This window comes from Callithrix jacchus, chromosome 12, assembly GCF_049354715.1.
Source record: "Callithrix jacchus isolate 240 chromosome 12, calJac240_pri, whole genome shotgun sequence".
NCBI lineage: Eukaryota > Metazoa > Chordata > Mammalia > Primates > Cebidae > Callithrix > Callithrix jacchus.
In genome coordinates, this window is record NC_133513.1 from 38055628 (window position 1) to 38081634 (window position 26007).

Genomic DNA, 26007 nt, shown 5'->3' on the forward strand with positions numbered 1-26007 from the left:
ACTGTTTATATGTTGTATGGCCATTTCTTTTTGTCTTGCTCAGGCTTAATTTGGATACCTAGGTCAAGACTTTGGTTTTGCCCTTCTGTGGCCCTACACTTTCCCATCTCCTTCGATTGTGTTAAATGTCCTATACCAGTCTCAGTTCATACTACTAAGGATGTAATATGTTTCTATGTTCTTCAGATCTTTCCCTCAACTCAGTATACGGCCTTAGAGGTTGGCAGATCCTGGTGATGCCTCTGCCTAGGTTTTGAAGCCTCTGTGCTCAAGATGTTTTCCTCAACTTCTCTAGGGCATGACAAATCAAATTTTCCTATCCAAATGAGGTATTTCTTAAAATTTTCAAGTTTTTGAGTTCACCTTACTTTCTCACTGCTGCTTGCAGGCAGTAATCAGGCTACCAGTCATACTGTATCATACAGATTTTTTTCTGTCTACTTCTTTTTAAAGTTTATAGGTTCTTAGCTTAAATAGCTTTTTGTATTATTGTATGTAGCTGTTGGGTTTCTGGTGGGAAAAAAATCACATATACATATGTATATGCATTTATATCATATTAGTGGGTAACAGGACATTCTTTAGTCCTTTTTCACTCCACTATCTTTATTTGAACATTTGTGTGATTTTCTAAATATTTACTTTTGACATAATTAATAACACTTATGCATTATAGGAATTCTACTTATTAGGCCAGGGTTGAACAGTCATTATATTGAATCGGCAACCAACAGAATGGGAAAAAATTTTTGCAATCTACCCATCTTACAAAGGGCTAATATCCAGAATCTACAAAGAACTAAAACAGATTTACAAAAAAAAAAAAACAAGCCCATTCAAAAGTGAGCAAAGGATATGAGCAGACACCTTACAAAAGAAGACATACATGAGGCCAACAAACATATGAAAAAATCCCCATCATCACTGGTCCTTAGAGAAATGGAAATCAAAACTACATTGGGATACCATCTCATGTCAGTTAGAATGGCGATCATTAAAAAATCTGGAGACAACAGATGCTAGAGAGGATGTGGAGAAATAGGAACACTTTTACACTGTTGGTGGGAGTGTAAATTAGTTCAGTTTTTGTGGAAGACAGTCTGACGATTCCTCAAGGACCTAGAAATAGAAATTCCATTTGACCCAACAATTCCATCAGTGGATATATATCCAAAGGATTATATATCGTTCTATTATAAGGACACATGCACAGGAATGTTCATTGCGGCACTGTTTACAATAGCAAAGACTTGGAACCAATCCAAATGCCCATTGATGATAGACTGGACATGGAAAATGTGGCACATATACACCATGGAATACTATGCAGCCATAAAAAAACGATGAGTTTGTGTCCTTTGTAGGGACATGGATGAACGTGGAAACCATCTTTCTCAGCAAACTGACACGAACAGAAAATCAAACACATGTTCTTACTCATAGGTGGATGTTGGACAGTGAGAACACATGGATGCAGGGAGGGGAGCATCACACACTGGGGTCAGTTGGGGAGGAAATAGGGGAGGGACAGCGGTGGGTGGGGAGTTGGGGAGGGATAACATGGGGAGTAATGCCAGATATAGGTGATGGGGAGGAAGGCAGCAAACCACACTGCCGTGTGTTATGTATGCAACTGTTTTTGACATGCACCCCAAAACCTAAAATGCAATAAAAAAGAAAATGTTTTAAGAAGTGAAATAGAAAAAAAAAATTGGCCAGGTATGGTAGCTTATGCCTGTATGTCAGCACTCTGTGAAGCTGAGGTGGGTGGATCACCTGAGGTCAGGAGTTCAAGACCACCCTGGCCAACATGGTGAAACCCTGTCTTTACTAAAAAATATTAAAAATTAGCAGGGTGCGTGGTGGTCACCTGTAATCCCAGCTACTGAGGAGGCTGAGACAGGAGAATCACTTGAACCCACTAGACGGAAGTTGCAGTTAGCTGAGGTCATGCGACTGCACTTCTGCCTAGGCGACAGAGTGAGACTCCATCTAAACAACAGCAACAAAAAAAAAGTTTTTTTAATTTAGCTCAGTGCAGTGGCTTGTGCCTGCAATCCCAACGCTTTGAGAAGCCAAAGTGGGAGGATTACTTGAACCCAGGAATCTGAGACCAGCCTGGACAATATAGCAGGCCCCACCTCTATAAAAAGTAAAAATAAATTAGCTGGCCATGGTGGCATGTGTCTGTAGTCAGTCCTAGCTACTCAGAAGGCTGTGGTAGGAAGATCACTTGTGCCCAGCAGTTTGAGACTGCAGTGATCTGTGATTGCACCACTTCATTCTAGCTGGGTGAAAGAGCAAGACCATGCCTCTTAAAAAAAAACAAAACAAAATTAAAGACAATATTATACACTACATTAAAAACATCAGTGACCCTAGGGCATCTTTAAATTTCCATTTTTCCCTCGTGTTTTTACAGAATTCTTACATAATTACAGTGAGCATATGGTGACCATATATTTTTATTAATATTAGGACAAACATTTTATATTTGTAGCTCATCTTTATAATCTTATCACATGATATGTCATAATTTATTAAAAAGTTACTGAAATAGACAGCACTAGTGGTTTCTAGTTTATGCTCTTTTGTGTGCATTGAACCTTTTTGTTTTTGTAGTTTTGTGTTATATTTAAAATAAATACAAGTTGTGCACGGTGGCTCACGCCTCTAATCCCAGCACTTTGGGAGGCCAAGGCAGGACGATCGCTTGAGGTTAGGCGTGCAAGACAAGCCTAGATAATATAGTTAAACTCTTTCTCTACAAAAAAAAGTTTTAAATATTAGCTGGATGTGATACTGTGTGCCCTTAGTCCCAGTTACCTGGGAGGTTAAGCTGGGAAGATCACTTGAGCCAGGGATGTGGAGGCTGCAGTGAGCCGTGATCATACCACTGCACTCCAACCTGGGTGACAGAGCAAGACCTTGTCTCAAAAAATAAAATAAATTGTGTAAGATTGAGATTAGTGGACAAATCAACTTTATTTAATTTTTATAATTCTCAAGCTGGCACTTACTATAGTGTGTATTTATGTTACTAGATGGAAATTCTTTTGAGATAGTTGCCTAAATTGACAGCTTATTACTGAACCCTTAATGCCAAAAGAATTTTTTTGGTACTGTTACATTATTTACCTATATACTTCCCATGGCTTTAGTAATTAGTGTTTTCAAGTGTCTTCTAGCTTTTATAAGATTATATACATTTAAAAAAATATATGGTCTTTAACTTTTATTTCACAGACTTTAAGGAAACAGGTGATTTTTGGTCGCATGAATGAATTTTATACTGGTGAGGTTAGATTTCAGTGCACCTGCCACCCAAATAGTGTACATTATACCTTACTACATTATGTAGTTTTTTAAAAATCTCTCATCTCCCTCCCACCATCCCCCCTTCTGAGTCTCCAATGTCCATTATACCTCTCTGTATGCCTTTGCATAACATAGCTTAGCTCCCAACTATAAGTAAGAGCATGTGGTATTTGGTTTTCCATTTCTGAATTACTTTACTTTAGAATAATGGCCTCCATCTCCATCTATGTTGCTTCAAAAGACATTATTTCATTCTTTTTTATGGCTGAGTAATATTCCTTGGTGTATATATATATATACACATATATATATATATATATATATATATACACACACCACATTTTCTTAATTCACTTATCTATCAGTTGATGGGTTATTAGGTTGGTTCTACATCTGGCAATTTTGAATTTTGCTGCAATAAGCATACATAATGCAGGTGTTTTTTTAAATACAATTTTCCTTTGGGTAGATACCCAGTAGTGAGATTGCTGGATCAAATGGTAGATTTAGTTCTTTCGAAATCTCTATACTTTTTCCCATAGAGGTGTTACTGATTTATATTTCTACCAGCAGTATATAAATGTTCCCTTTTCATCACATCTATGCCAATATCTATTGTTTTTGGACTTTTTAGTAATAGCCGTTCTGGCTGGGATAAGGTGATATCTCATTGTGGTTTTAATTTGCATGTCCTTAATGATTAGTGATGTTGAGCATTTTTTTCATGTTTCTTGGCCATTGTATACCTTCTTTTGAGAAATGTTTATTGATGTAATTTGCTCACTTTTTAATGGGATGATTTTATTTTTTCCTTGCAGATTAGTTGAAGTTTCTTATAGATTCTGGATATCAGTCTTTTGTCAGATGCATAGTTTGCAAATATTTTCTTCCATTCTGGGGGTTGTCTGTTTACTCTGATTATTTTTTGCTGAGCAGAAGCTTTTTAGTTTAATTAGGTCCCTTTTTTTGTTGTTGTTGCATTTTCTTTTGGTGTCTTAGTCATAAATTCTCTTTCTAGACTAATATTTAGAAGAGTTTTCCCTAGGTTTTTTTGTAGCATTTTTATGGTTTCATGCCTTAGATTTAAGTCTTAAATTCATCTTGTATATGGCAAGGGATAGAGATTCAATTTCATTCTTCTACATGTGACTATCCAGTTTTCCTGGCACCATTTATTGAATAAGGTGTTCTTTTCCCAATTTTTGTTATGTCTGGTTTGTCAAAGTTCAGTTGGTTATATTTGGTTTTATTTCTGGGTTCTCTATTCTGTTTCTTTGCTCTATGTATGTACTTTTATACCAGTACCATGCTGTTTTGGTTACTATAGTAGCCTTGTAGTATAATTTGAAGTCGAGTAATGTGATAGCTCCAGATTTGTTTTTTTTGTTTAAGATTGCTTTGGCTGTTTGTATTGTTTTTTGGCTCCATGTGAATTTTAGGATTGTTTTGTCTAATTCTGTGAAGAATGATATTGGTATTTTGATATGAATTGCATTGAATCTGTAGGCTGCTTTTGGCAGCATGGTCATTTTCATGATATTGATTCCACTAATGCATGAGTGTGGGATGTATTTCCGTTCGTTTGCATGGTCTGTGATTTCTTTCAGAAGTGTTTTGCACTTCTCCTTGTAGAGATCTTTTACTTCCTTGGTTAAGTGTATTCCTAGGTTTTTTTTTGTTTTGTTTTGTTTTGTTTTTTTCCAGCTGTGGTCAAAGGGATTGAGTTCTTGATTTTTAGTCATTGTTGGTGTGCTACCGATTTGTGTACTTTGATTTTGCAACCTGTGACTTCACTAAATGTATTTATGAAATCTAGGAATCTTTTGAAGGAGTCTGTAGGATTTTCTAGATATGTAATCATATCATTGGCAAACAGAGATAGTTTGACTTCCTCTTTTCCAATCTGAATGCCCTTTATTTCATTTTCTTGCCTGAGTGTGCTGGCTATGGCTTTCCATATGTTCTTATTTTTAAAGGACAGACTATTACCCAAATTGAAAAAATTACTTGGATTGGAAATTGGAAGAAGTACTCTGAAAGTATTATTTTTTACATAGTCAAATTTGGTAGTTTAATTTTATTATTTCTGGATTTTGCGGTCATCATTCATAGCATACATTTGTAAAAGTTAAAAAAAGTTCTTTATTTTCTTCCAACATAAAGTTATTAATTAGTGCATTCATTATTGCTAGGAACTCTATAGAAATCATGAGTAGCTTTTGAGCTTTTCTGCATATAAAAGTATAAGTATCATATTGTATAATAATTTAAGTAATTATCCTTATTTAGGAATGTTTGATGTACTTCTTTTTTCTCTTCACAGATTCTGAGAAATTTTAAGAACAAATGCACCTTATAGCTCATGGAAGAAAAAACACAAATCAAGACATTTTTGGGTTCCAAGTTGCCAAAGTATGGAACAAAATCCATAGGAAGTACATTGCAGCCAATGCCAAATGGGACACTTGTTAATTTATTAGGAACTTCCAAGAATAATAACATCAAAAGTTACATAAAAAATAATGGCTCTGATTGTTCATCATCTCATTCATTTAATTGGAGAAAAGCAAATAAATACCAACTTTGTGCACAAGGTGCCGAAGAGCCTAACAATACTCAAAATTCACATGATAAAATAATTGATCCTGAAAAACATGTTACTACTCACAGAATGTTTGATAAAAATGGGGTAAAGGGAGGTTTGAAAAGTGCTTTGTTATTCACATCAAAGTTAGCAAAGCCATCCACTATGTTAGTGTCATCTACAGAGGAGTTAAACCAAAAGTCTTTTTCTGGACCATCTAATTTGGGTAAATTTATCAAAGGCACATTACTAGGAAGGACTTCATATTCTTCGGTCAATACTCCAAAATCACAGTTGAATGGATTTTATGGAAACCGGTCGGCTAGTAGCATGCAAAGGCCTATAGCAAACTCCTGTGCCACCGGAAGCAGTTCTGGTGAAAGCTTAGCTCGGTCCCCAGACAGTAGTAAACCTATTAATTGTGAAAAAATGGTAAGGTCACAAAATTTTTCACATTCCATTCAGAATTCATTCCTTCCACCTTCATCTATAACCAGATCACATTCCTTTAATAGAGCTGTGGATCTTACAAAGCCTTATCAAAACCAACAGCTATCCATTAGAGTGCCTCTACAGTCAAGTATGCTAACAAGAAATTCCCGGCAGTCAGAAGTACTCAATGGGAGTGAACATTTGGGGTATGGGTTTAATAGGCCTTATGCTGCTGGTGGAAAGAAGTTGGCTTTACCAAATGGTTCAGGTGTAACTTCTACTTTAGGCTATAGAATGGTTTATCTCTCTCTACTGAAATCTAGCCAATCTCCATTCTCTGGGACTATCACAGTTGATGGAAATCAAAATTCACCTGCTGACACATACGTAGAGGAAGATGCTATAGTTTTGGCTGAGAACAGCGCTACTAATAAGGACCAAGAACTGACTGAAAATGAAAGTTACAGAACGAAAAACAACCAGAGCATGAAACACGTTAAAATGAGATACCTGAGTGATGATGTGGATGACATTTCCTTGTCTTCCTTGTCATCTTCTGACAAGAATGATTTAAGTGAAGACTAGTGATTATTTTATAGATATAGAAGACTCTAACAGAACTAGAATAACTTCAGAGGAAATGTCTCTCAAAGAAGAGAAACATGAAAAATGTGCCACCACAGGATATATTTGATTCCCCCAAGGAAAATGAAAAAGCCCTCAGTAAAACTGATGAATGGATAGACATAAGTGTCTCTGGTAAATATTACGAACCTTAAGTCTCTTTGCTTTCTTTTAGATAATATAACTGAACTTACATTTAGGATTATCTTCAGATAGATTTCAAGGTCCTATAAGTTATACAGAGGGATGGATCTAGACAAAATTGGAGTGGGGTAACATTCATTTTCCTTGTGACTTTTGCTCCATTTTTCACCATATCCTTGTGACTTTTGCCCCATTTTTCACCATATCTAAAACAATGTTAATAAAACCACTCCTAATCTTTGTTGTTCTTTGACTGTTATACACAGGCTTATTCCTGCTTAGTATTCACAGTACTTCTAAATGACTTTTCCCCTACTTACCTCATCCAGTGGTATGACAGTCATCAAACCATCTCTTCTCTTAGGGTAGCATATCATTGCTATTTGTTACAAGTAAAGCTGTACCACAAGGTAAATGAGATAATATAGGTTATGTCTAATCTGATTGATATTTTTAATCAAAAAATTTTTCTTGTTTAGCAATTTTTGTAGATACACATCCAGAGGGAGCTTTATTTATTTTTTAAACTGAAGAAAGTGAAACAATACCTGGTAAACATTTCCTCTTATGTTTGATTATCCTGTTACTAAATGCTGGAGAAAATGTATTTGGTGTTTGTATGCCCATATGCTTGAAAATAGAACAAACTGAAGGGATTGGATATAGACATGTGGTATGTCCAATCCCTTCAGTTTGTTCAGTTTGTCCCCTGGTATAATCAGATCAGTGCATAGAGATGCATGTACAAACCCTTGATTGTCTGTATGTTTTCTAAAAGTGACTGCCAGAACAACTTTATTTCTTTATAGGGAGGCAGTTATGAGTACCCTACATTATTTATGAAGTTAAATAGTGTACACAGAGGAAAAGGAGTTTCCTGGTTAATGTTTAAAAATAAATATCTTGGGAAACATAGGAATATGAGGCTTTATTTACATTTTTTGAAATATTACAGAAGTGAAAGATGACTAAGTACATTTTCTTTTTGTCTATTAGAAAATATTTCAGTAGGTTATTTTTAAGATTTTGCCTCTTTATGTTTTCATTGCTTAGGATATAGAAAATGCTACAGTTATTAGTGCTTTTTTTCAGCCAGCTTTTCTGCTGTATCAAATGATTCGCACTTAGATTTTTAGGACATGAGAAACAATTATATTTTTGTGAATCAATAATCTTTTTTTCTCTTTAAATGAAATGAAGACAGGAGTGAATGTACAAAATATACTTCTGGGAATAATTTGGTTTCACTGGATACAGACTACAGAGCTTGTTCTTCATTTGTACTCTCTCTGTCTACTAACTCTGATGGAACATACATGTGGATGAAGGAGGCTTGGAATCCATTGGAAATGTCCATCCGGTTGCGAGCTATGAGTCCTCTGAAATGAACAGCATAGTATATATGGATTTATATACTCTTGGGATGTTTTGTATACCCTATTATAGAGAGACTTGTGCTATAATTGATTTTTTTTAATTTATGAGTTTACTACTTTGAGAAATGAGAATTCGTATTTCTTAAGAGCCTATAAAATATCTGACCCTAGTAGGAAATAAAGCATGAGAATGTGAGACATTTGACTTAAATATACTCGACATGTTTACATATATATTCATTTATACATAAATATGTACATACTATATTAGTAGGTTAATCTGTGCCAGTGGTTCTCAAAGATAGTGGGGAGGAGATCAATGACGAGGTGGTTTTGATTGTCATATTGATGAGGGCTTCTTGGTTTCTATTGGGTAGATGGCAGGGATGTTGTTTAACATCCCACAGTACACAGGACAGAGACCCCAATGAATTATTTATCTAGCCTAAAATGGCAGTACTGCTGCTGTTGAGAAACCTTGTCCTGTGCTCTACTGGGGCAACATTGAAGTGCCAACTCTCAGTGTGATAACACAGTAAAAGTTTGTTTTTTACTCTTAGAAAGTCTGTTGTGGGTCTGGACAGCTCTCTAGGGCAGCTGCCTTTAGTGATCTAAGCTGCTTTGATTTGGGGGTTGACCATCTTTTGAGGTCTCTTCACTATGGCAGAGGAAGAGAGTGCCAGAGGGTCTCACACATATAATTACTTGCATTGGCCTGCAAGCAAGACTTGGCACTTCCATTCAGGATCTGTTGACCAGAACTAATCATGTGGTTCCACCTAAGTATTAAAAACAGGAAGTGTAATCTTTCTGTGTGCCTGAAAGGCAAGGGAACCAGGTATGGGCAAGTGTTAGAAGACCTACCTTGAATTTATATGCGTATATTTTAAGAAACAGCAAGTAATGTGGATAATATGCCATATAGGTAAAGTATAATTGGTATGTTTAAAGTCACTCATTGCCATTAGTCAGTATATGAAATATGATTTGCCAATAGTTGTATGGCAAATTGGTAGTCTTTATGGATATATTAAATTCCAAGTGGATTTCAGGCAGTATAATTTTCTATACTCCTATAATCCCTTTATTTAAAAAAGTAATTGTTACCAGAGGCTTAAATAGCACAAACGTTTCTTTAACCTCTATCAACACCTTGTATACAACCATTTAATCTAGAGAGAGTATCTTCATCTCAGTAGATAAAGGAGGCTCAGAAAAGGTGACAGTTTAAGACCTTCGTCTTACTAGGACTTTTAAGGCAAACATAATTGACGTGCAAATGAACAGTGTCCAGCAGATGGCAGCAGTGTACCACTTAGTACCTGACAGCTTTTAGAGGCTAACAATCTTGAGTTTATTATTTAATCACAAAATAGCTATCTCTAAAAGAGTTCAGAATGCATCTGGATTGACCTTTAGTCCTTCAGATCCATGAGTTTCCTCCTTGTTCAGTAGGTTTATGTATATGGTATGGGAAACAACAAAAACATTCATTCTGTGCTTTGGAACAAGACAGTGTTTCTGATCTAAAGAGAAGACAAAGTCTGAGAACGGTTAGAGAATTGATGGCAAAAGCTGAGAACAGTGTGTTGAATTCTCCTACAGTGATATTGGAGTTACCATTTTTGCTTTGAAGTTCTGTGAATTTTTTGTGTTATATAAATTTTAGGCTTATTTTGTTAGATGTGTACCTGTTCAGAATTTTTGTGTTTGTTTTTTTTTTTTTTTTTTTTTTTGGTGAATTGGACTTCCCATCATTATTTAGTGATCTTCTCTAATTGTGCTTTTTGTTTTCAGACTTCTTTTTTTCCAAATATCAATAAACCTTACCAGTTTTATTTATGTTTTTCCCTTTTTTTACTATCAACCCTTTTACTTATAGCAAATAGTTTATTTTGTTAAGATTTTCAATTTGTCTTTTTCTTTTAACTAGTGAGTTTAAGGTTTTAATTTTGCATTTCTTGATATACTTGGACTTTATTCTGCCATCTTATTATTTTTATTTAAATTGTCCTTCCCCACCCCCTTGCCAAAGTAGTTCAAAATAGTATCTCTAACTTAACCTAAAGACCTTTAGCATATTCTCACTTTTCTTGGTCTCTACAACACTGCTTCTTCCAGTCCAGGTCAAAATAAGGAGCTTTCACTAGAATGTACATCAACTGTGTCACTTCTGACACAGTTTAGTTCCATCCACTATTTATTTCTGCTGACATTGTTTTTATAGTAAGTCTTCCTTTTTAAAGAAACAGTGCCTTCCTGTTCCTTTCAGTCATTCTCTTACTCTGCAAGAACTTTATATAAATGAAACCATAAACATGTACTTGTTTTTGTCTGGCTTCTTTTCATTAATATTATGTATTTGTGAGTTATTGTTTCTTTATTCTTGTTGTATCATATTCATTTATGTGAAAATACTACAACTTATTTTATTGTTTATGGGCATTTAGGTTGGTTCCAGTTTCTGGCTATTAGAGTATGCACTATTGTGAAGATTTTGATGTATGCTTTTATTGGTGAACATTTATTCATTTTTGTTGGAAAAATGTGTAGGAGAGAGATTCCTATACATTTTATAGGGTTATAGGCTATGCTGATGTATAAAGATGCTGTCAGTTTTTCAAAATGATTGTGCCTGTTTACACTCTTCATTGGCTGTAAATGAATGTTCCAGAAATTTCACCTTCTTCTCTATACTTGGTGCTTTCTGCCTTTTTGCATTTTTGATATTCTGGAGTGGGTATAGTGGTATTGCATTGAGATTTTGTCTTGTATTTCTCGATCACTTCTCGCAGAGCACCTTGACATGTGTTTATTGGGCCATATGTCTTCTGTTGGATTATTTGTATTTTTTCTTAATGATTTGTAAAAATTCTTGATATTTTTGGATAGAAATCATATTTTGTTTCAATATGTAGATGTTTGTATACATGTGTGTATTTACATATTATATATGTAGATTATATTTTCTACTGAGAGTTGCTTTTGAAATCTTTTAATAGTGTCTATTGGTGATAGAACTTACCAATTTTGATATTGTCCAATTATATAGGTTTTCCCTTTATTACCAATTTTTTAAACTCTGAAGCTTTTTCACACCTTAATATCATGAATATATGTTTCAGTGTTTTACTATAAAAGTGTAAAAGCTAGGTGCTGCTGTTACAGAAATGAAATCAGACATTATCTTTTTTCTAGTGTCTCCCAAAGCAGCCATTCCTGATTCAAAGGCCAGTCTCTTGACTCCAAGTGCTCACTTTTGCAAGCTTTGCTTAATGTTGTATATATCCCCCTATTCTCCAGGTCTTCTTTCTTTCTAGTTCTTCTTAGTATACACAACCTCTCAGGGCAATCACTTCCATGCCCATGGCTTCAGTTGCTTTCTCTATTCGCTGAGGACAATAGAATTTTAAATTTAAAATATTAGTTTTATTTTTTGTAAGATCCCTCATTTGCTCTAACCATAGATTCAGAGTTGCTCCATGAAAGTAAGAAAAAATGGTGATATACTTAGCATGTAAATTTTAGGAAATTTCCCATTACTCTAAATGGTTTGATTTAGTATGTGTGTTATTTTTAAAAACATACGTTGGGATGTCACAAATGGACTTAGCCTACAGAGATTTATATTCAACTTTGACCAGAGAGTTCCATTTTAATGTGACACTGAGCGTAAAAAACTGTCATTTCCTCCTTATCTATTTCTCTTCCTACATTCTCTGCCAGGAGAAAGGTACAACTCTGTAACCGGTCTTCCCCAACAGAGCCCGAGCAGCCCTGCTTTTTCTCTACTTTTCTGCTTTCACATCTTATAACCAAGTACTTCCTATTCTGTCTCCCCAATAATCACAAAATTTTTTCCCTCACTTTTGTCACTGCCACTGCCTTTTGCATCAGTCTTCCTTTAGATAGTCTCTTAATTGGTCTGTTGCTTCCTTCAGTTTTTCCTTATTACACAGACCACTACACACACATCTGACAGAGACTCCTCACCTTTGTATGGTTCAATGACTCAATTTTTCAGAATAAAATTGAAATCACCGCAGTATCAAATTTGGGGTCAGATAGAGGTGGGTTTGTATCTCAGATTCCTACACTGTCCAGTAGTGTGATCTCAGAAAACTGAACTTCTTAAGCCTTTGTGTATCTGCCTACCCTCACTGAAATTTGGGACTGTTTCACACATACAGTGTCTGGCATGTAGAAGGGACTTCATCAATGTTGAATGAAGAGGAGGCATTTTAAAATTTACATTAAAAAAATTATTATTTTTTAAATATGCCAGTCTATAATGTCACTTCCCTTCCAAGCTTGACTTCTACCTGTACTTTCTGATATGGTTTGGTCATGTCCCCACCCAAATCTCATCTTGCATTGTAATTTTTATAATCCCCACATGTTGAGGGAGGGACTCAGTGGGAGGTAAGTGGATCATGGGGGCAGTTTCTTATATGCTGTTCTTGTGATAGTGAGTGAGTTTTCATGAGATCTGATGGTTTTATATGTGTTTGACAGTTCCTCCTCCACATGCTCACACTTTGGTAACCCACCTAATGGCTCTTGATTTTATATAACAAAGTCATACTTAGAAGTTTGTTAGTAAAAGAGAGAAAATCTGAAAGTCCCTGCCATGGAAGGAAGAAACAGAGGAGAAAAGGAAGTTGGTAAGTTTCAGCACTTTAGAGCTTGGGGGGACAAGTTAGGTTTCTATTTTCTGGAGAAGGAGGTGGAGGCAGGATGGGTTCTAAGGTGTCATTCAAAACACACAGTCATAACTCCTTTGTGAGAGTAGAGCTAGGGCCCCAGGGATTGCTTTGGTGAAGTTGCAGACAAAAACTACCACTCATTGAAAGACAGGAGAGGAATATTTCAGGTTTATCTACATTGAGTCAACAAATAAAAGTTAAACTGGTTGCTAATGGGACCCACTCTGCTAACTGCCACTTTGTATATAGAACTCCTAGAGGAAAATGGCTTCCAGTAATGAGCCACCCTGTTTTTAGGACTAAAAAGCTCAGGAAGCTGGTGGGTGATGAATGAAAACCTTAGTTCCACTGGCACTGAAGGAGGGGCCAGGAGAGCAGTGGCATCATAAGCCACAGGGTGGGGTAGCCCGGGCAACAGGGAGGGGTGGTAGCCAGGGTGAGGCATTGTGAGGTGTGGGGCAGGGCACTGTGAGTCACGTGCCTGGGCTTCCACCTGGGCCAGTGGGCTTCAGTCTGTATTTGACTGCAGAAGGAGTAATAGCTCCTTTTGTACTCTTCAGACAGTTGTATCACTCAGCGCTCGTTAGGTTCCCAACCTATTAAATTAGTCAGCTGTTTCTGACCCTCCCAGACAAGTCAACTTAGGAGGCAGCAGGGTGCGGGCCTCGGCCCGAGCCCCGGCTGGGGCCGGGCTGTGGGGTGGGCAGGTGAGCAGTGAGCAAGACCATCTCTGAAAGTGCGGCATAGCCTCTGCCTAGGGCAGCAGGAGTGCCTGGTCAACACTGTGAGCGGAGGCACAGGTGGCAGCAGACAGGAGTAGAGGTTCCCCATGGGGAACATACTGTGCTGCTGTGTGTGCCCCAAGTCGGACGATGATGAGGTTTCAGGGTGTCCTCCAGAGTGTAAAATCTGTGAAGCAACAGCTGAGGACACGACAGCAGCAGCACCCACTGCTGCTGCCATAGAACCTGCTGAGTTGACTGTTGAAGCTGGTGAGGGCCTTCCTGTGCATGACATCTGTGATGGGGAGATGCCTGAAGGTAAGGAGGTGACGGTGCCATCTGCCCTGGCCACCCCTCTGGCTGCTCTTGTCTTCAAGGTCCTCTGGGGGCCATTCCCTACCCCAGGCTCCTTTTTGCCTGTAGCCAGCTTTTCCAGGGCTGGTCAGAAACAAAGGCTGGTTCTGCCTTGTGTTCCTTTTTCAACCACTTAGTCTTTCTTCACGGAGTCCAGTCAATTTCTTTTCTCCTCCCCTCCCAAACACCCAGTTCTTGCTCCCTCATCTCATTCTCTCAGGCTGGCCTGGGACCATTTATGTCTCTGCTTGTCTGTAGCTCTGTTTATTCTGTGGGATTTTGTTGAGGCTTTTTCTTTTAATATCTCTTCCTTTTTTCAATAAAAACTCAAATACCCCAACTTTCCAGTAGCCATCTCATTTTTTTTTTTTTGTACCTATCCAGATGGTACCTAAGTGAAGGAACCAGGTAAGTGCCTAATTATTTCCTTCATTAAAGTAGCTAAATCCTAGGACAATTCATACTGAAGTATTTGGCGATTTCTTCTTTGAAATCAGAATGAAGTTTGCCATGGGAGAGATGATAGGATATTCTTAATGGGTTGCTTTAAGTTACCTTGATAGGTGATTATTTTTTTTTCTAACTGTAATTTGAATGCAAAAGGAAAGAAAATGGGAGGGGTGCTTAAATAATTGTGAAAGGTATGAAATGTCATGGCCAGGGCTGCAGAAAAATGGGTTTTTGTTTTCCTCCAAAGGAGTTTACCTATGAGGCTCTGATGACTTTAAAATTCTTACTTTAACACAAAATGTGTCTCTAGATTTATTCTGGTGATTTAACAGACTTTATTTACCTTCTTGTTCTAGAAGAGAGGTAGGGATGGTTCGTGGTCAAAACTTTCAAAAGACATGAAACGTCAATGTAGACTTTTAACATGTAACATAAAGATTGAAGTTTAAAACTGTGGAAGAGTGTTTGCTGCCATGGCTCCCCCTTTCTCCTTCCTCCACCTGACAATAGAATCTTGTTCAAAGATAAGAAAGTAAAGCACAACCAGTTACAGATTTTTTTGTTCCTTCTCCACTCCCACTGCTTCACTTGACTAGCCTTTAAAAAAATAAAAAAATTAAAAAAAAAAAGAAAGTAAAGCATAAGAAGCTGGAAGCCATCTTTCTCAGCAAACTAACACAGGAACAAAAACTAAACTTCACATATTCTCTCTCGTAAGTGGTAGTTGAATAATGAGAACACATGGACACAGGGAGGAGAACATCACACACTGGGGGGTTCATTGTTGGGTGGGGTGTAAGGGGATGGCGAACATTGGACAAATACCTAATGCATGTGGGTTTTAAAACCTCAATGATGCATTTATAGATGCAGCAAACCACCAGGGCACATGTATACGTATGTAACAAAGCTACACATTCTGCACATGTATCTCAGAACTTAAAAAAAAAAAAAAAACGCAACAAAACAAAAAAACCAACATTGGTTTGGCTCTTAGTTTTTTCCAGAGGTAGAATAATTAACATTCATGATGAATGTGACATTGTAATTTGGAGTACTATACTCACTTTTCAAGATGTTTAAGAATTTTGTATAAACAAATATGTGAATTGATTATACCTTTATACACAAAATGTGTAAGTACTTGTGTAAACTTATACTCTGGTTGCTGGTGTAAGGAAAGCCTGTGAGTGATTTTACACAACAGTTCATAGATGGGTGGTGTTGGATTAGTGAACAAAAAAGGCTCTTTATTGCTATTCTTTAGGATTACAATACAGTTTATGTATGTCTCTTTTGGCCCCTTCCAATACAAAAAAGACTTGTATATGTTCTCCCTCTTTATTCCTAATGAAGAAATGAAGACAGAGATCTCACATGACTATGGAAGACAGCTGCTCAACAGAGCTAATATTTTTTGTCTTCAGAATGTCATGGAAGTGACAAATATGCTGAATTTACTTTTTAAAAAATTTTTAAACTCCAGAATACATCTTATACTTTGTCTATAAAATAGGCCTTGCTTTTAAAATGTATTGCCATCTTGATTTATTTTATGCAAAGTTGATTTTACACAACTCAAAGGGAACATTTACTTCTTTCTATTTTTTAAATAAAAAAGAGTCTCACTATGTTACTCTGGCCTAAATTCCAGACTTGGGTTTGAGGGATTTTCTTTTCTCATCCTCCTGAGTATCTGGGAATACAGGCATGTGCCACCTTATCTGCCCTCGTCTTATTTCTATACATTCATTTCAATGGATAAGAATAAAAGTAGGGGTATTAAAATGGCCTCCTTGTAGAATAAATGAATTGATAAATTGTTATAATGATCACATCTTTTTTCTTTTCTCTCTGTATAGGTAGGGCTTTGGAATCCAATCCTTCTGATCATCGAGAAGCAAAGAAATCTCAAGCAGTTGGTGAGACAACATTGTTTTTTTCCACCAGGAGAAAGAGTAAAAACTCTTGTTTGATGAGGTGTATAATAGAAAGTGTTTAGCAGAACTCATATTGGTTTAAATTTTTAAAATTTTCACTTATTCACTTGAGTTATTTTAACATGTGATATACTTTACTTGTTATGTTAGTGAAAATTTCAACTTTTTGTTTACAATTTCCCATCTTATCAACACAATTTGTCATGTAGTGGAGGAATCTTAGATTTATCTTTATGTTTAATTCTTTGTCCCTTTTCCCAATGGATAAGAATAAAAGTAGAGGTAGTGAGATGGCTTCCTTGTTGAATAAATGAGTTGATAAATTGTTATAAGTCATTACATATTTTTCTTTTCTCTCTGTATAGATAGGGCTTTGGAATCCAACCCTTCTGATCATCCAGAATCAAAGAAATATCCAGCAGATGGTGAGACAACATTGTTTTTTTCTACCAAGAAGAAGAGTGAAAACTCTTGTTTGATGAGGTGTATAATAGAAAGTGTTTAGCAGAACTCATATTGGTGTAAATTTTTAAAATTTTGACATACTCACTTGTGCTATTTTAACATGAGATATACTTTTTTTTCGTTTTTATGTTAGTGAAAATATGTCCACTTTTTGTTTATACATTTTCCCAACTTTTTATCAACACAATTTGTCATGTAATGGAGGAGTTTTAGATTTATCTTTATGTTTAATTCTTTATCCCTTTTCCCAATGGATAAGAATAAAAGTAGAAGTAGTGAGATGGCTTCCATGTCCAATAAATGAGTTGATCCATTGTTATAAATGATTACATATTTTTTCTTTTCTCTCTGTATAGATGGGGCTTTGGAGTTTGACCCTTCTGATCATCCAGAAACAAAGAAATCTGAAGCAGTTGGTGAGCCAACAGTGTTTTTTTCCACCAAGAAAAACAGTGAAAACTCTTGTTTGATGAGGTGTATAATAGAAAGAGTTTAGCAGAACTCATATTGGTTGATATTTTTAAAATTTTCACGTATTCACTTGTGTTATGTTAACATGTGATGTACTTTGCTTATCATGTTAGTGAAAACATGTTCACTTTTTGTTTATACATTTTTCCATCCTTTTATCATGTAGTGGAGGAGTCTTAGATTTATCTTTATGTTTAATTCTTTGTCCATTTCCCAATGGAATAAAAGTAGGGGTAGAAATGGCTTTCTTTTTGAATAAATGAGTTAATAAATTGTTATAAGTGATTATGTATTTTTTCTTTTTTCTCTGTATAGATAGGGCTTTGGAGTCCAACCCTTCTGAAACAAGGAAATCCCAAACAGGTAGTGAGACAACATTGTTTTTTCTGCCAAGAAAAAGTGAAAAATCTTGTTTGATCAGATGGATTATAAAAACTATTTAGAAAAACTCATATTATTCGACATAGTCGGAGGTCTCCTTCCCCTCCTGGATTTTCCCTCTGGGGTCCCACTTCCACACACTCTCTCTTGTGGAAGCTTTCTTCTCTGTTTCTCTCTCTCTCTCTCTCTCTCTCTCTCTCTCTCTCTCTCTCTCTCTCTCTCAATAAAACACTTTTGTTCAAATAAAAAGAAAAACTCATATTGGTTTAATACCAAAATGAGAATTTGCTTCTTCCCATGGGAATGGCACCAAGACATTTATAAGGAATGCTCCACTGTTATCGAAACACTTCTCACTAGGCCTTGTCCTCAGCATTAAGGGTCCCATTTTAACATGAGATTTGGAGAGAGAGACATATCCATATCAGAGGTGTATTTCCCACTTCCTTCCAGAGACATGGGCTTATCACACCTGGAAAGCATGAAAGCAGAAAAAAAAGCTATTCCATGTCCCTCACACTTCAGTGATAGGAATGTTTGCCTACAAGGCCCTTCCGGCATTAAAGGTGGAGGCAGTGTAAGAAACAAAGAAACAAAGCATGGCCCAAATCCCTCCTGAAGCTTTTATTATTTCGCCTTTTTTTTTTTTTTTTTTTTTTTTGCTGCAGAACACCACATCCAAATTTGTCTACTTATTTTAATATTTAAATTTGGCTGGGTGTGGTGGCTCATGCCTGTAATCCCAGCACTTTGGGAGGTGGAGGTGGGTGAATCATGACATCAGGAGTTCAAGACCAGCCTGACCAAAATGCTGAAACCCCGTTTCTACTAAAACAAAAACTAGCTGGGCATGGTATGGTGCACCTCTAATCCCAGTTACTCAGAGGCTGAGGCAGGAGAATCATTTGAACCCTGAAGGTGGAGGTTGCAGTAAGCCAAGGTCACACCACTGTACTCCAGCCTGGGTGACGGAGGTAGACTCCTCCATATCAAGAAAAAAAAAAGAACAAACAAAAGATTAAATTTAAGATTGGTTACTTTTCAGTTGTGTAAAAACCCCATTTTTGTTTGTTTTTTTTTGTAGCGACATATTAGTAGATGACCACTAACTGTGGTTGGAGAGGCTTACCAGGATTCTGATGCATCTAGAGATAGGTGCCTGGCCAGCAAGTAGTTCTTAGAGCTGTTAGCTCTTAGATTCTGGTAATTAAGCTATATGTAAATCCAGCATGGGAGAATACTAAGGGATCATGGCTCATATATGCAACAATTAAATTTTTTAGTTAGCTAAATTTTTTATCTGGCCTAATTTTTGTGCCTTTTTTTACATGAGCATTATTTCACTCGTATTTAACAAAACAGAAAGTAACCTAGGTCAAAAAATAAAACTGAGTTTTTATATTTTACTTTATGAGATTTTTCATTCCAGAGAATTTAAATTATAAATTGTTGAAATTAATTTTTTTAAATGGAATTTTCTCTGATTGTACATAGGAGTAGTCAGTAAGATGTTAACAACTACTTTTATTTTATATTATTTGTGTCAGAAGTGACCTTTTTTCTTTTATTCTTAGCACAAGAAATAGGAGAAAACAGCCGTAGAAACCATGTAAGTAAACAGTCAAAAAGTTGAGGAATTGATAGTTTGATACAAAAGTATGTCTCTCTTGATTACTTTTTATTCTAATGGGGACCCAGTGGTGGTAGAGTGGACCTCGTTTCATGGATTTTCTGAATCTCTTCTACTTTTTTATTAAATTTATTTCAAAAAGTCTTCAGCTTAGTGTGCCCACCTTTTAAGGATTTCTGACACTTAAGTTAAATTTCAATAGTTGGTTGTGGTATAAAGACCTGCTTTAAATATTTAGTCTTATTTTTAATGAAACAACAAAAATAGAAGAGCTAAGTTAATTGTCAGTATGGTCTATTGACCCTCTGTCACAGCAGGTGAAAGCTTATCTCTCTTGCTAACCATGACCTTATTTTTCTCCCTCTGTTTCTTTCAATTGTAGCACACTTTTTAATTCAATCAGTAATATTGACATGATTATGACTATCCAAATATTCACTGCTGAGTTATATGTTGTTTTCACTGTGTCTCTTTATTACATATTTCTTCATCCTTTCTCTGAAACAGTTCTGAAACCTGAGCACTTCTGCACTTTCTCTGGATCATCTTTTTTTCCTGGCCTATGCTGGTTTATCCAGCCAAATGCAATACGTAGCCTCTGGATGGTCTGTGACTTTATTGAAAAATAATAATTATTGTTAAATTATATTTTACATGTAATTTACATTTTACATCCATTATTTTTTAGCATGAAGCTGATTTCCTGACTATATTCATTTGCCTGTTTTTTAACAGCTGATTCCCCCCCTTACACACTCAAGTGTTGTAGCATTTATCACATGCCTTTCAAAGATATTTTCCATCTGCTAAAACATATCTGTTCCTCTTTGTTTTTGGCGGGTGGTGGGCAGCCTTTTTTTGGCCTTTTGTCATTCTAGTTTAGTATAGAGTGGCTTTACCTAGATATACTTGATGTCTTAGTCTATCTGTGCTATCTCTTTAAAGTCTTTTGGGAATCTCACATAACTGCCTCCTTGTGTAGGATCACGTGAGTTCTAGATTCTGTGTTTCCTTCTGTCCTGTTATCCTCTCTAGTTGTACTTAAGCACACGTTCCTGGGCAGAGATGTTTAGAGATATGACCAGTCTTAAAATTCTTTCTTGATAGAGAGTAAACTTCTAGGTCGAATTTAAATTTTATGGTTCTGAAGATATTCTGCAATTGTGCTCTCATCACCCTGTTATTTTTGAATCTACTGCCATTGCGTGATACGTTATTTATAACCATGTTTTTATGTGTTTTTGGAGCTTTTCTATCTCAGATTCTGAAATTTAATAATAACAGCCTGGCGGGGATCTTTTCATTTTACTGAGGCTACTAAGTCTGCAGAGTCTCTCTTTTTGAGAATGTTTTTTATTTTCTCTGTTCCTTTTTTCTGATACTCGTGTTACTCAGGCACTATGCTGCTTAGACCAGTAGACCTGCTTTGGTTTTCAATTTTTTCCCTTCAATTTTTTTAACATATATTTTCAGAGTGTTTTAACATTTTAAAAAAAGTTTTGCTCTCGATTTTGACTGGTCCCATGAATTCTGTGTGTGTTGTTTCAGTCTCTCTTGTTGGAGGCTTTACTCCAATGTGTGGTGGTCCCTGGCTTGCTTGCTTGATTTGGAAACAGGACTTCTGTTACCTGATGGCACTCAGTGTGAGGTTGTGGAAGCAACTTGCTTTTCATTTGGGAGACCTCAGTGTATTACCTGGGGATCTTTATTCAAGACAGTTTAGTTACTTGAGAATGTTCTTCCAAGTTTCTGCCTGGCTACTTGCTATTCAAAAGCAGAGTTAGGGAAGCAAGTTGGAGTTCCATTTTTGGTATATAGTTTTCTTTATATCTCAGGTTTAATCTTTGGTAGTTGGGAGCCAGAAATTCTCAGGTTTGGTATATCCAGGGAACACACACTTAAGTTTCTTATCATATGGGAGAATAGGTGGATGTGAGTCTCTAACCACAGATTTTCAACTGACCTTGGTGGCTTTGTTTTACATTTTGAACTACTTTTTAAAGTGCTATTTGCCTCTAAGTTCACAGCCCACCTTTAGTTCTACAAGACAAACTACTTGCTTCTGTTGCAGTCACTTTCTCTTTTTTTTTTTTTTTTTTTTTGAGACAGTCTTGGTTTGTCACCTGGGCTGGAGTGCAGTGGTGACATCTCAGCTCACTGCAACCTTTGCCTCCTTGGTTCAAGCAATTCTCTGCTCAGCCTCCTGAGTAGCTGGGATTGCAGGCAACTTCCATCACAGCCAGCTGATTTTTGTATTTTTAGTAGAGATGGGGTTTCACCATCTTGGCCTGGCTGTTCTTGAATTCCATGGCTTCCCAAAGTGGTAGGATTATAGGTGTGAACCTCCTTGCCCGGCCTCCAGTTACTTTCTTGAGGCATCATAGTTGTGTTTCTGTGTTATTTACCACTTTTTTATCTACTTTTTATGCCTCAGCATTTATTAAAAATTATCTCTTTTCAACCTTCTCTCTTCACCTTTATCTTGTGACTAATGAGATGTCTAGAGGGAGAGGAAATAAGTTTGTGATCAATCTATTATATTTAATCCAAATTTAGGACCTACATTAAAGTGCAAATCAAAGTTTAATTTTAATATCATTAATGATATTAACCCAGACAATTTGCTAGTGATGTATCTATAATAAGCTTGTTACAGTTGTCTTCTAAGGCCTTGTTTGTTATTATCATTCAAACTTCATATGCTGTCATATTATCTTATTACTTCATAACATAGATGGAGCTCTTTTCATGAATGCTCACAGTGTTACAAATATTTAAGTTAATTAAGATACATTTATTTTTAGCCTGGTCAACAAAGCAAGACCTCTTCTCTACAAAATGGTGAACTAACAAATTAGCCAGGCATAGTGGCATATCTTTTTAGTTTTACCTACTCAGGCAGCTGAGGCAGAGGATTGCTTGAGCACAGGAGTTTGAGGCTGCAGTTAACCATCATTGCACCACTGCCCTCCAGCCTGAGTGACAAAGTCAGACCTTGTCTCAGAAAAAGGAAAAAAGTTATTAATAGTTTAAAGACATGCCTAAAATTTGTCCTGCCAAAAAGGAGAGAGAAAAACATAAACTTTAGTTTTTATTTTATTTTATTTATGTTTGCTGAGAAGATTGCTATAGTTTATTTATTTTTTATTTCGGTTGGTTTTGGGGGGAACAGGTGGTATTTGGTTACATGAGTAAGTTCTTTAGTGATGATATGTGAGATTTTGGTGTACCCATCACCTGATCAGTATCCACTAAACCTGAGTTTCCAGAGTTTGTTGTATTATTCTTATGCCTTTGCATCCTTGTAGCTTAGCTCCCATGTATGAAAGAGAATATACAATGTTTAGTTTTCCATGCCTGAGTTACTTTACTTAGAATAATAATCTCCAATTCCATCGAGGTTCCTGGGAATGCCATTAATTTATTCCTTATTGTAACTGAGTGGTATTCCATCATATATATAATATGTATATAAAATATATGCACGTATGTCACTTTTTTTATCCCTTCATTGACTTTTGGGCATTTGGGCTGGTTGCGTATTTCTGTAATTGAAATTGGTAAATTGTAATTTGTTTGAGTTCCTTGTAGATTCTGGATAATAGCCCTTTGTCAGATATATAAGAGTGTGAAGACTTTCTCCCACTCTGTGGGTTTTCTGTTTACTCTGCTGATCATTCCTTTCCCTGTGCAGAAGCTCTTCAGTTAAGTCTTACCTGTTTGTTTTTGTTGCATGTGCTTTTGCATTCTTGGTCGTGAAGTCTTTGCCTAAGCCAGTGTCTAGAAGGGTTTTTCCAAGGTTGTCTTCTAGAATTTTTATGGTTTCAGGCATAGATTTATGTGCTTGATTCATCTTGAGTTGATTTTTGTGTATGGTGATAGTTGAGGATCCAGTTTCATTTTCCTGCATATGGCTTGCCAATTATTCTAGCATAATTTGTTGAATAGGGTTTGCTTTCTTCACTTTATATTTGAGTTGGCTTTGTTGAAGATCATTTGGCTATAAATTTTTGGGTTTATTTCTGGGTTCTTTCTTCTGTTCCATTGGTGTATGTGCCTGTGTTTATAACAGTTTCGTGCTGTTTTAGTAACTATGGCTTTATAGTATAGTTTGAAATTAGGGAATGTGATTGATGCCTCCAGATTTGTTGTTTTTGCTTAATTTTGATTTTGCTATGTGGAGTCTTGTTTGGTCCCATATCACTTTTAGTATTATTTTTTTCTACTTTTGTGAAGAAGGATTATGGTATTTTGATGGAAATTTCATTGAATTTGTAGAGTGCTTTTGGCAATATGCTCGTTTTTACAATATTTTACAATATTGCTCATGAATGAATTTTACAATATTCATTCATGAGCAAAAGATGTCTTTCCTTTTGTTTGTGTCCATCATTTCATTCAGCAATGTTTTGTCCTTCCCAACTGCATATTAAAAAGATCACCGTGATGAAATGGGTTTCATACCAGGGATCCAGGGATAGTTGAACATAACACAGGTCAATAAATGTGACACACCACGTAAACAGAATTCGAAAAAAAAATCACACGTTCATCTCAATAGACACAGTAAAAGCATTTGACAAAATCCAGCATTTTTTAATGATGAAAACCCTCAGCAAAATTGGCATACAAAGGTCATACCCCAATGTAATAAAAGCCATCTATGACAAACGCACAGCCAACATAATTCTGAAGAGGGAAAAGTTAAAAGCATTCCCCTTGAGAACTGGAACAAGACAAGGATGCCCCAGTCTCATCACTTATATTCAGCATAGTACTGGAAGACCTTGCCAGAGCAATCACACAAGAGAAAGAAATAAAGGGCATCCAGATCAGTAAATAGGAATTCAAACTGTCACTGTTTGCTGCTGATATGATTTTATACTTAGAAATCCCCAAAGACTCCCCGAGAAAGCTCCAAGAAACTGATAAATGAATTTAGTAAGGTTTCAGGAGACAAAATTAGCGTACACAAATCAGTAACTCTGTTATACCCTAACCGCGAATGCTGAGGGTATAACAGAGTTATAAAAAACTCAGCCTTTTTTATAATAGTTGAAAAAATAAAATAAAATACTTAGGAATAGACTTAACCAAGGAAGTGAAAGACCTCTACATGGACCTTTGATGGTAAGCCTTTGGTTTTGACTTACTAAATTACTAGGTGTAATTATTTTCTAGTTTTTGTTGTTAACCTACTATGTAACCCCTTCTACTTCTTGTTAAAGATCATAAAATTTCACACTCTTTATTCATGCTGACTGCAGTTAGATGATTTGTTTTTTTTTTTTGTTTGTTTGTTTTTGTTCACTACCTTAAATAATACCTATAAACAGTAAACCATTAGGAGTGTTTTTGGTGTAATTAAGTTTAGTAAGACTTATTTTCCAAATTATAACTGAATTAATTTATTAAATACTTGTTTAAGTTTTTGATTTATTCAAAATTCTGTGCTCAGCAGCTGGAGGTAGAAAGAGTAAGAGCCCTCCCTTATTCTTATGGAGAGGCATACTTTCTCATGAGGGAAATACTCGGCAAGAATTAGTATCTTGTAACCAGTGGTAAAATTAATTAGTGTATAAAAAAACAAAAACAAAACTTTTTTTGTGTGTGGCTGCTGGCAGAAAGATCCAAGAAGGTAGAGGGAATCAAGCGTCCTGAAACAAGGAGAGAGAAAAACAGTCTTCTAGGCAGAGAGCAAGGGTATAGCAGGAAAATGCCTAGGTACAGGTCAGATGATTTATAGAATGAAATCAATCAACTTTTGAAATGAATGGCAAGTATTCTCTGAGAGTTTCATTTGAGTCATGTCATGGCAGTCTTATTTAAACATGAAGTGAAAGTTAAATTTTTTAAGTTGTTATCTGTTTTCAGGGTGTGAGAGAATATTTCAGTGATAATCTTTTTATCCTCCACATAAGAAAACAGGACTAGAGAAACCTATGGCTTCCTCACTTGGTGGTGGCCTAGCAACCCTGGCACACAGAATCTCTGAATGTGAAACACCTGTTTTGTCACCATATTGCCTGAAATAATAGTAGGATTAGTAAGTTTGTAAATACATTAGTCGTGTATTCATTACAATAAATTTCTCTTGTACCAGTATTATTTAATACAATACATTTTATTGTAATAAATTAATAGAAATTCTCAGCTGCTTTATATCATGGTAGAAAAAACAATGAAATTGTATTTTAAACTCTTGTCATTATTTAGAAAGAGAATTCATAAAATCTTTGTTAGGTTTGATGACAGGTAGCATATTAAGAGCAGCATTTTCTAACCCATATCTCAATATCACCTCTGGAAGTTAAGAGCCTCCACTGGTTTTTCTATACAGTGCACATGATATCACACTCAGGCAGTTCATGGAGTGTAAGAAATATCTTAGTGCTTCGTCATTTGACATT

At 36.0% G+C, this 26007-nt stretch overlaps 1 protein-coding gene across 1 annotated transcript in view; it reads left to right on the forward strand.

Moving 5' to 3' along the window:
• The window catches only part of LOC103791130 (serine-rich coiled-coil domain-containing protein 2), a 60373-nt gene that overhangs the window by 14103 nt on the left and 20263 nt on the right, over positions 1-26007 (forward strand). Inside the window, 10 exon segments of the mRNA XM_078345293.1 lie at positions 5642-6915; positions 6917-7001; positions 7003-7093; positions 8303-8422; positions 8425-8498; positions 16573-16632; positions 17016-17075; positions 17472-17531; positions 17902-17949; positions 19542-19576. Coding sequence (XP_078201419.1) covers positions 5681-6915; positions 6917-7001; positions 7003-7093; positions 8303-8422; positions 8425-8498; positions 16573-16632; positions 17016-17075; positions 17472-17531; positions 17902-17949; positions 19542-19553 — 1845 coding nt within the window. The 5' untranslated portion in view covers positions 5642-5680 and the 3' untranslated portion in view covers positions 19554-19576.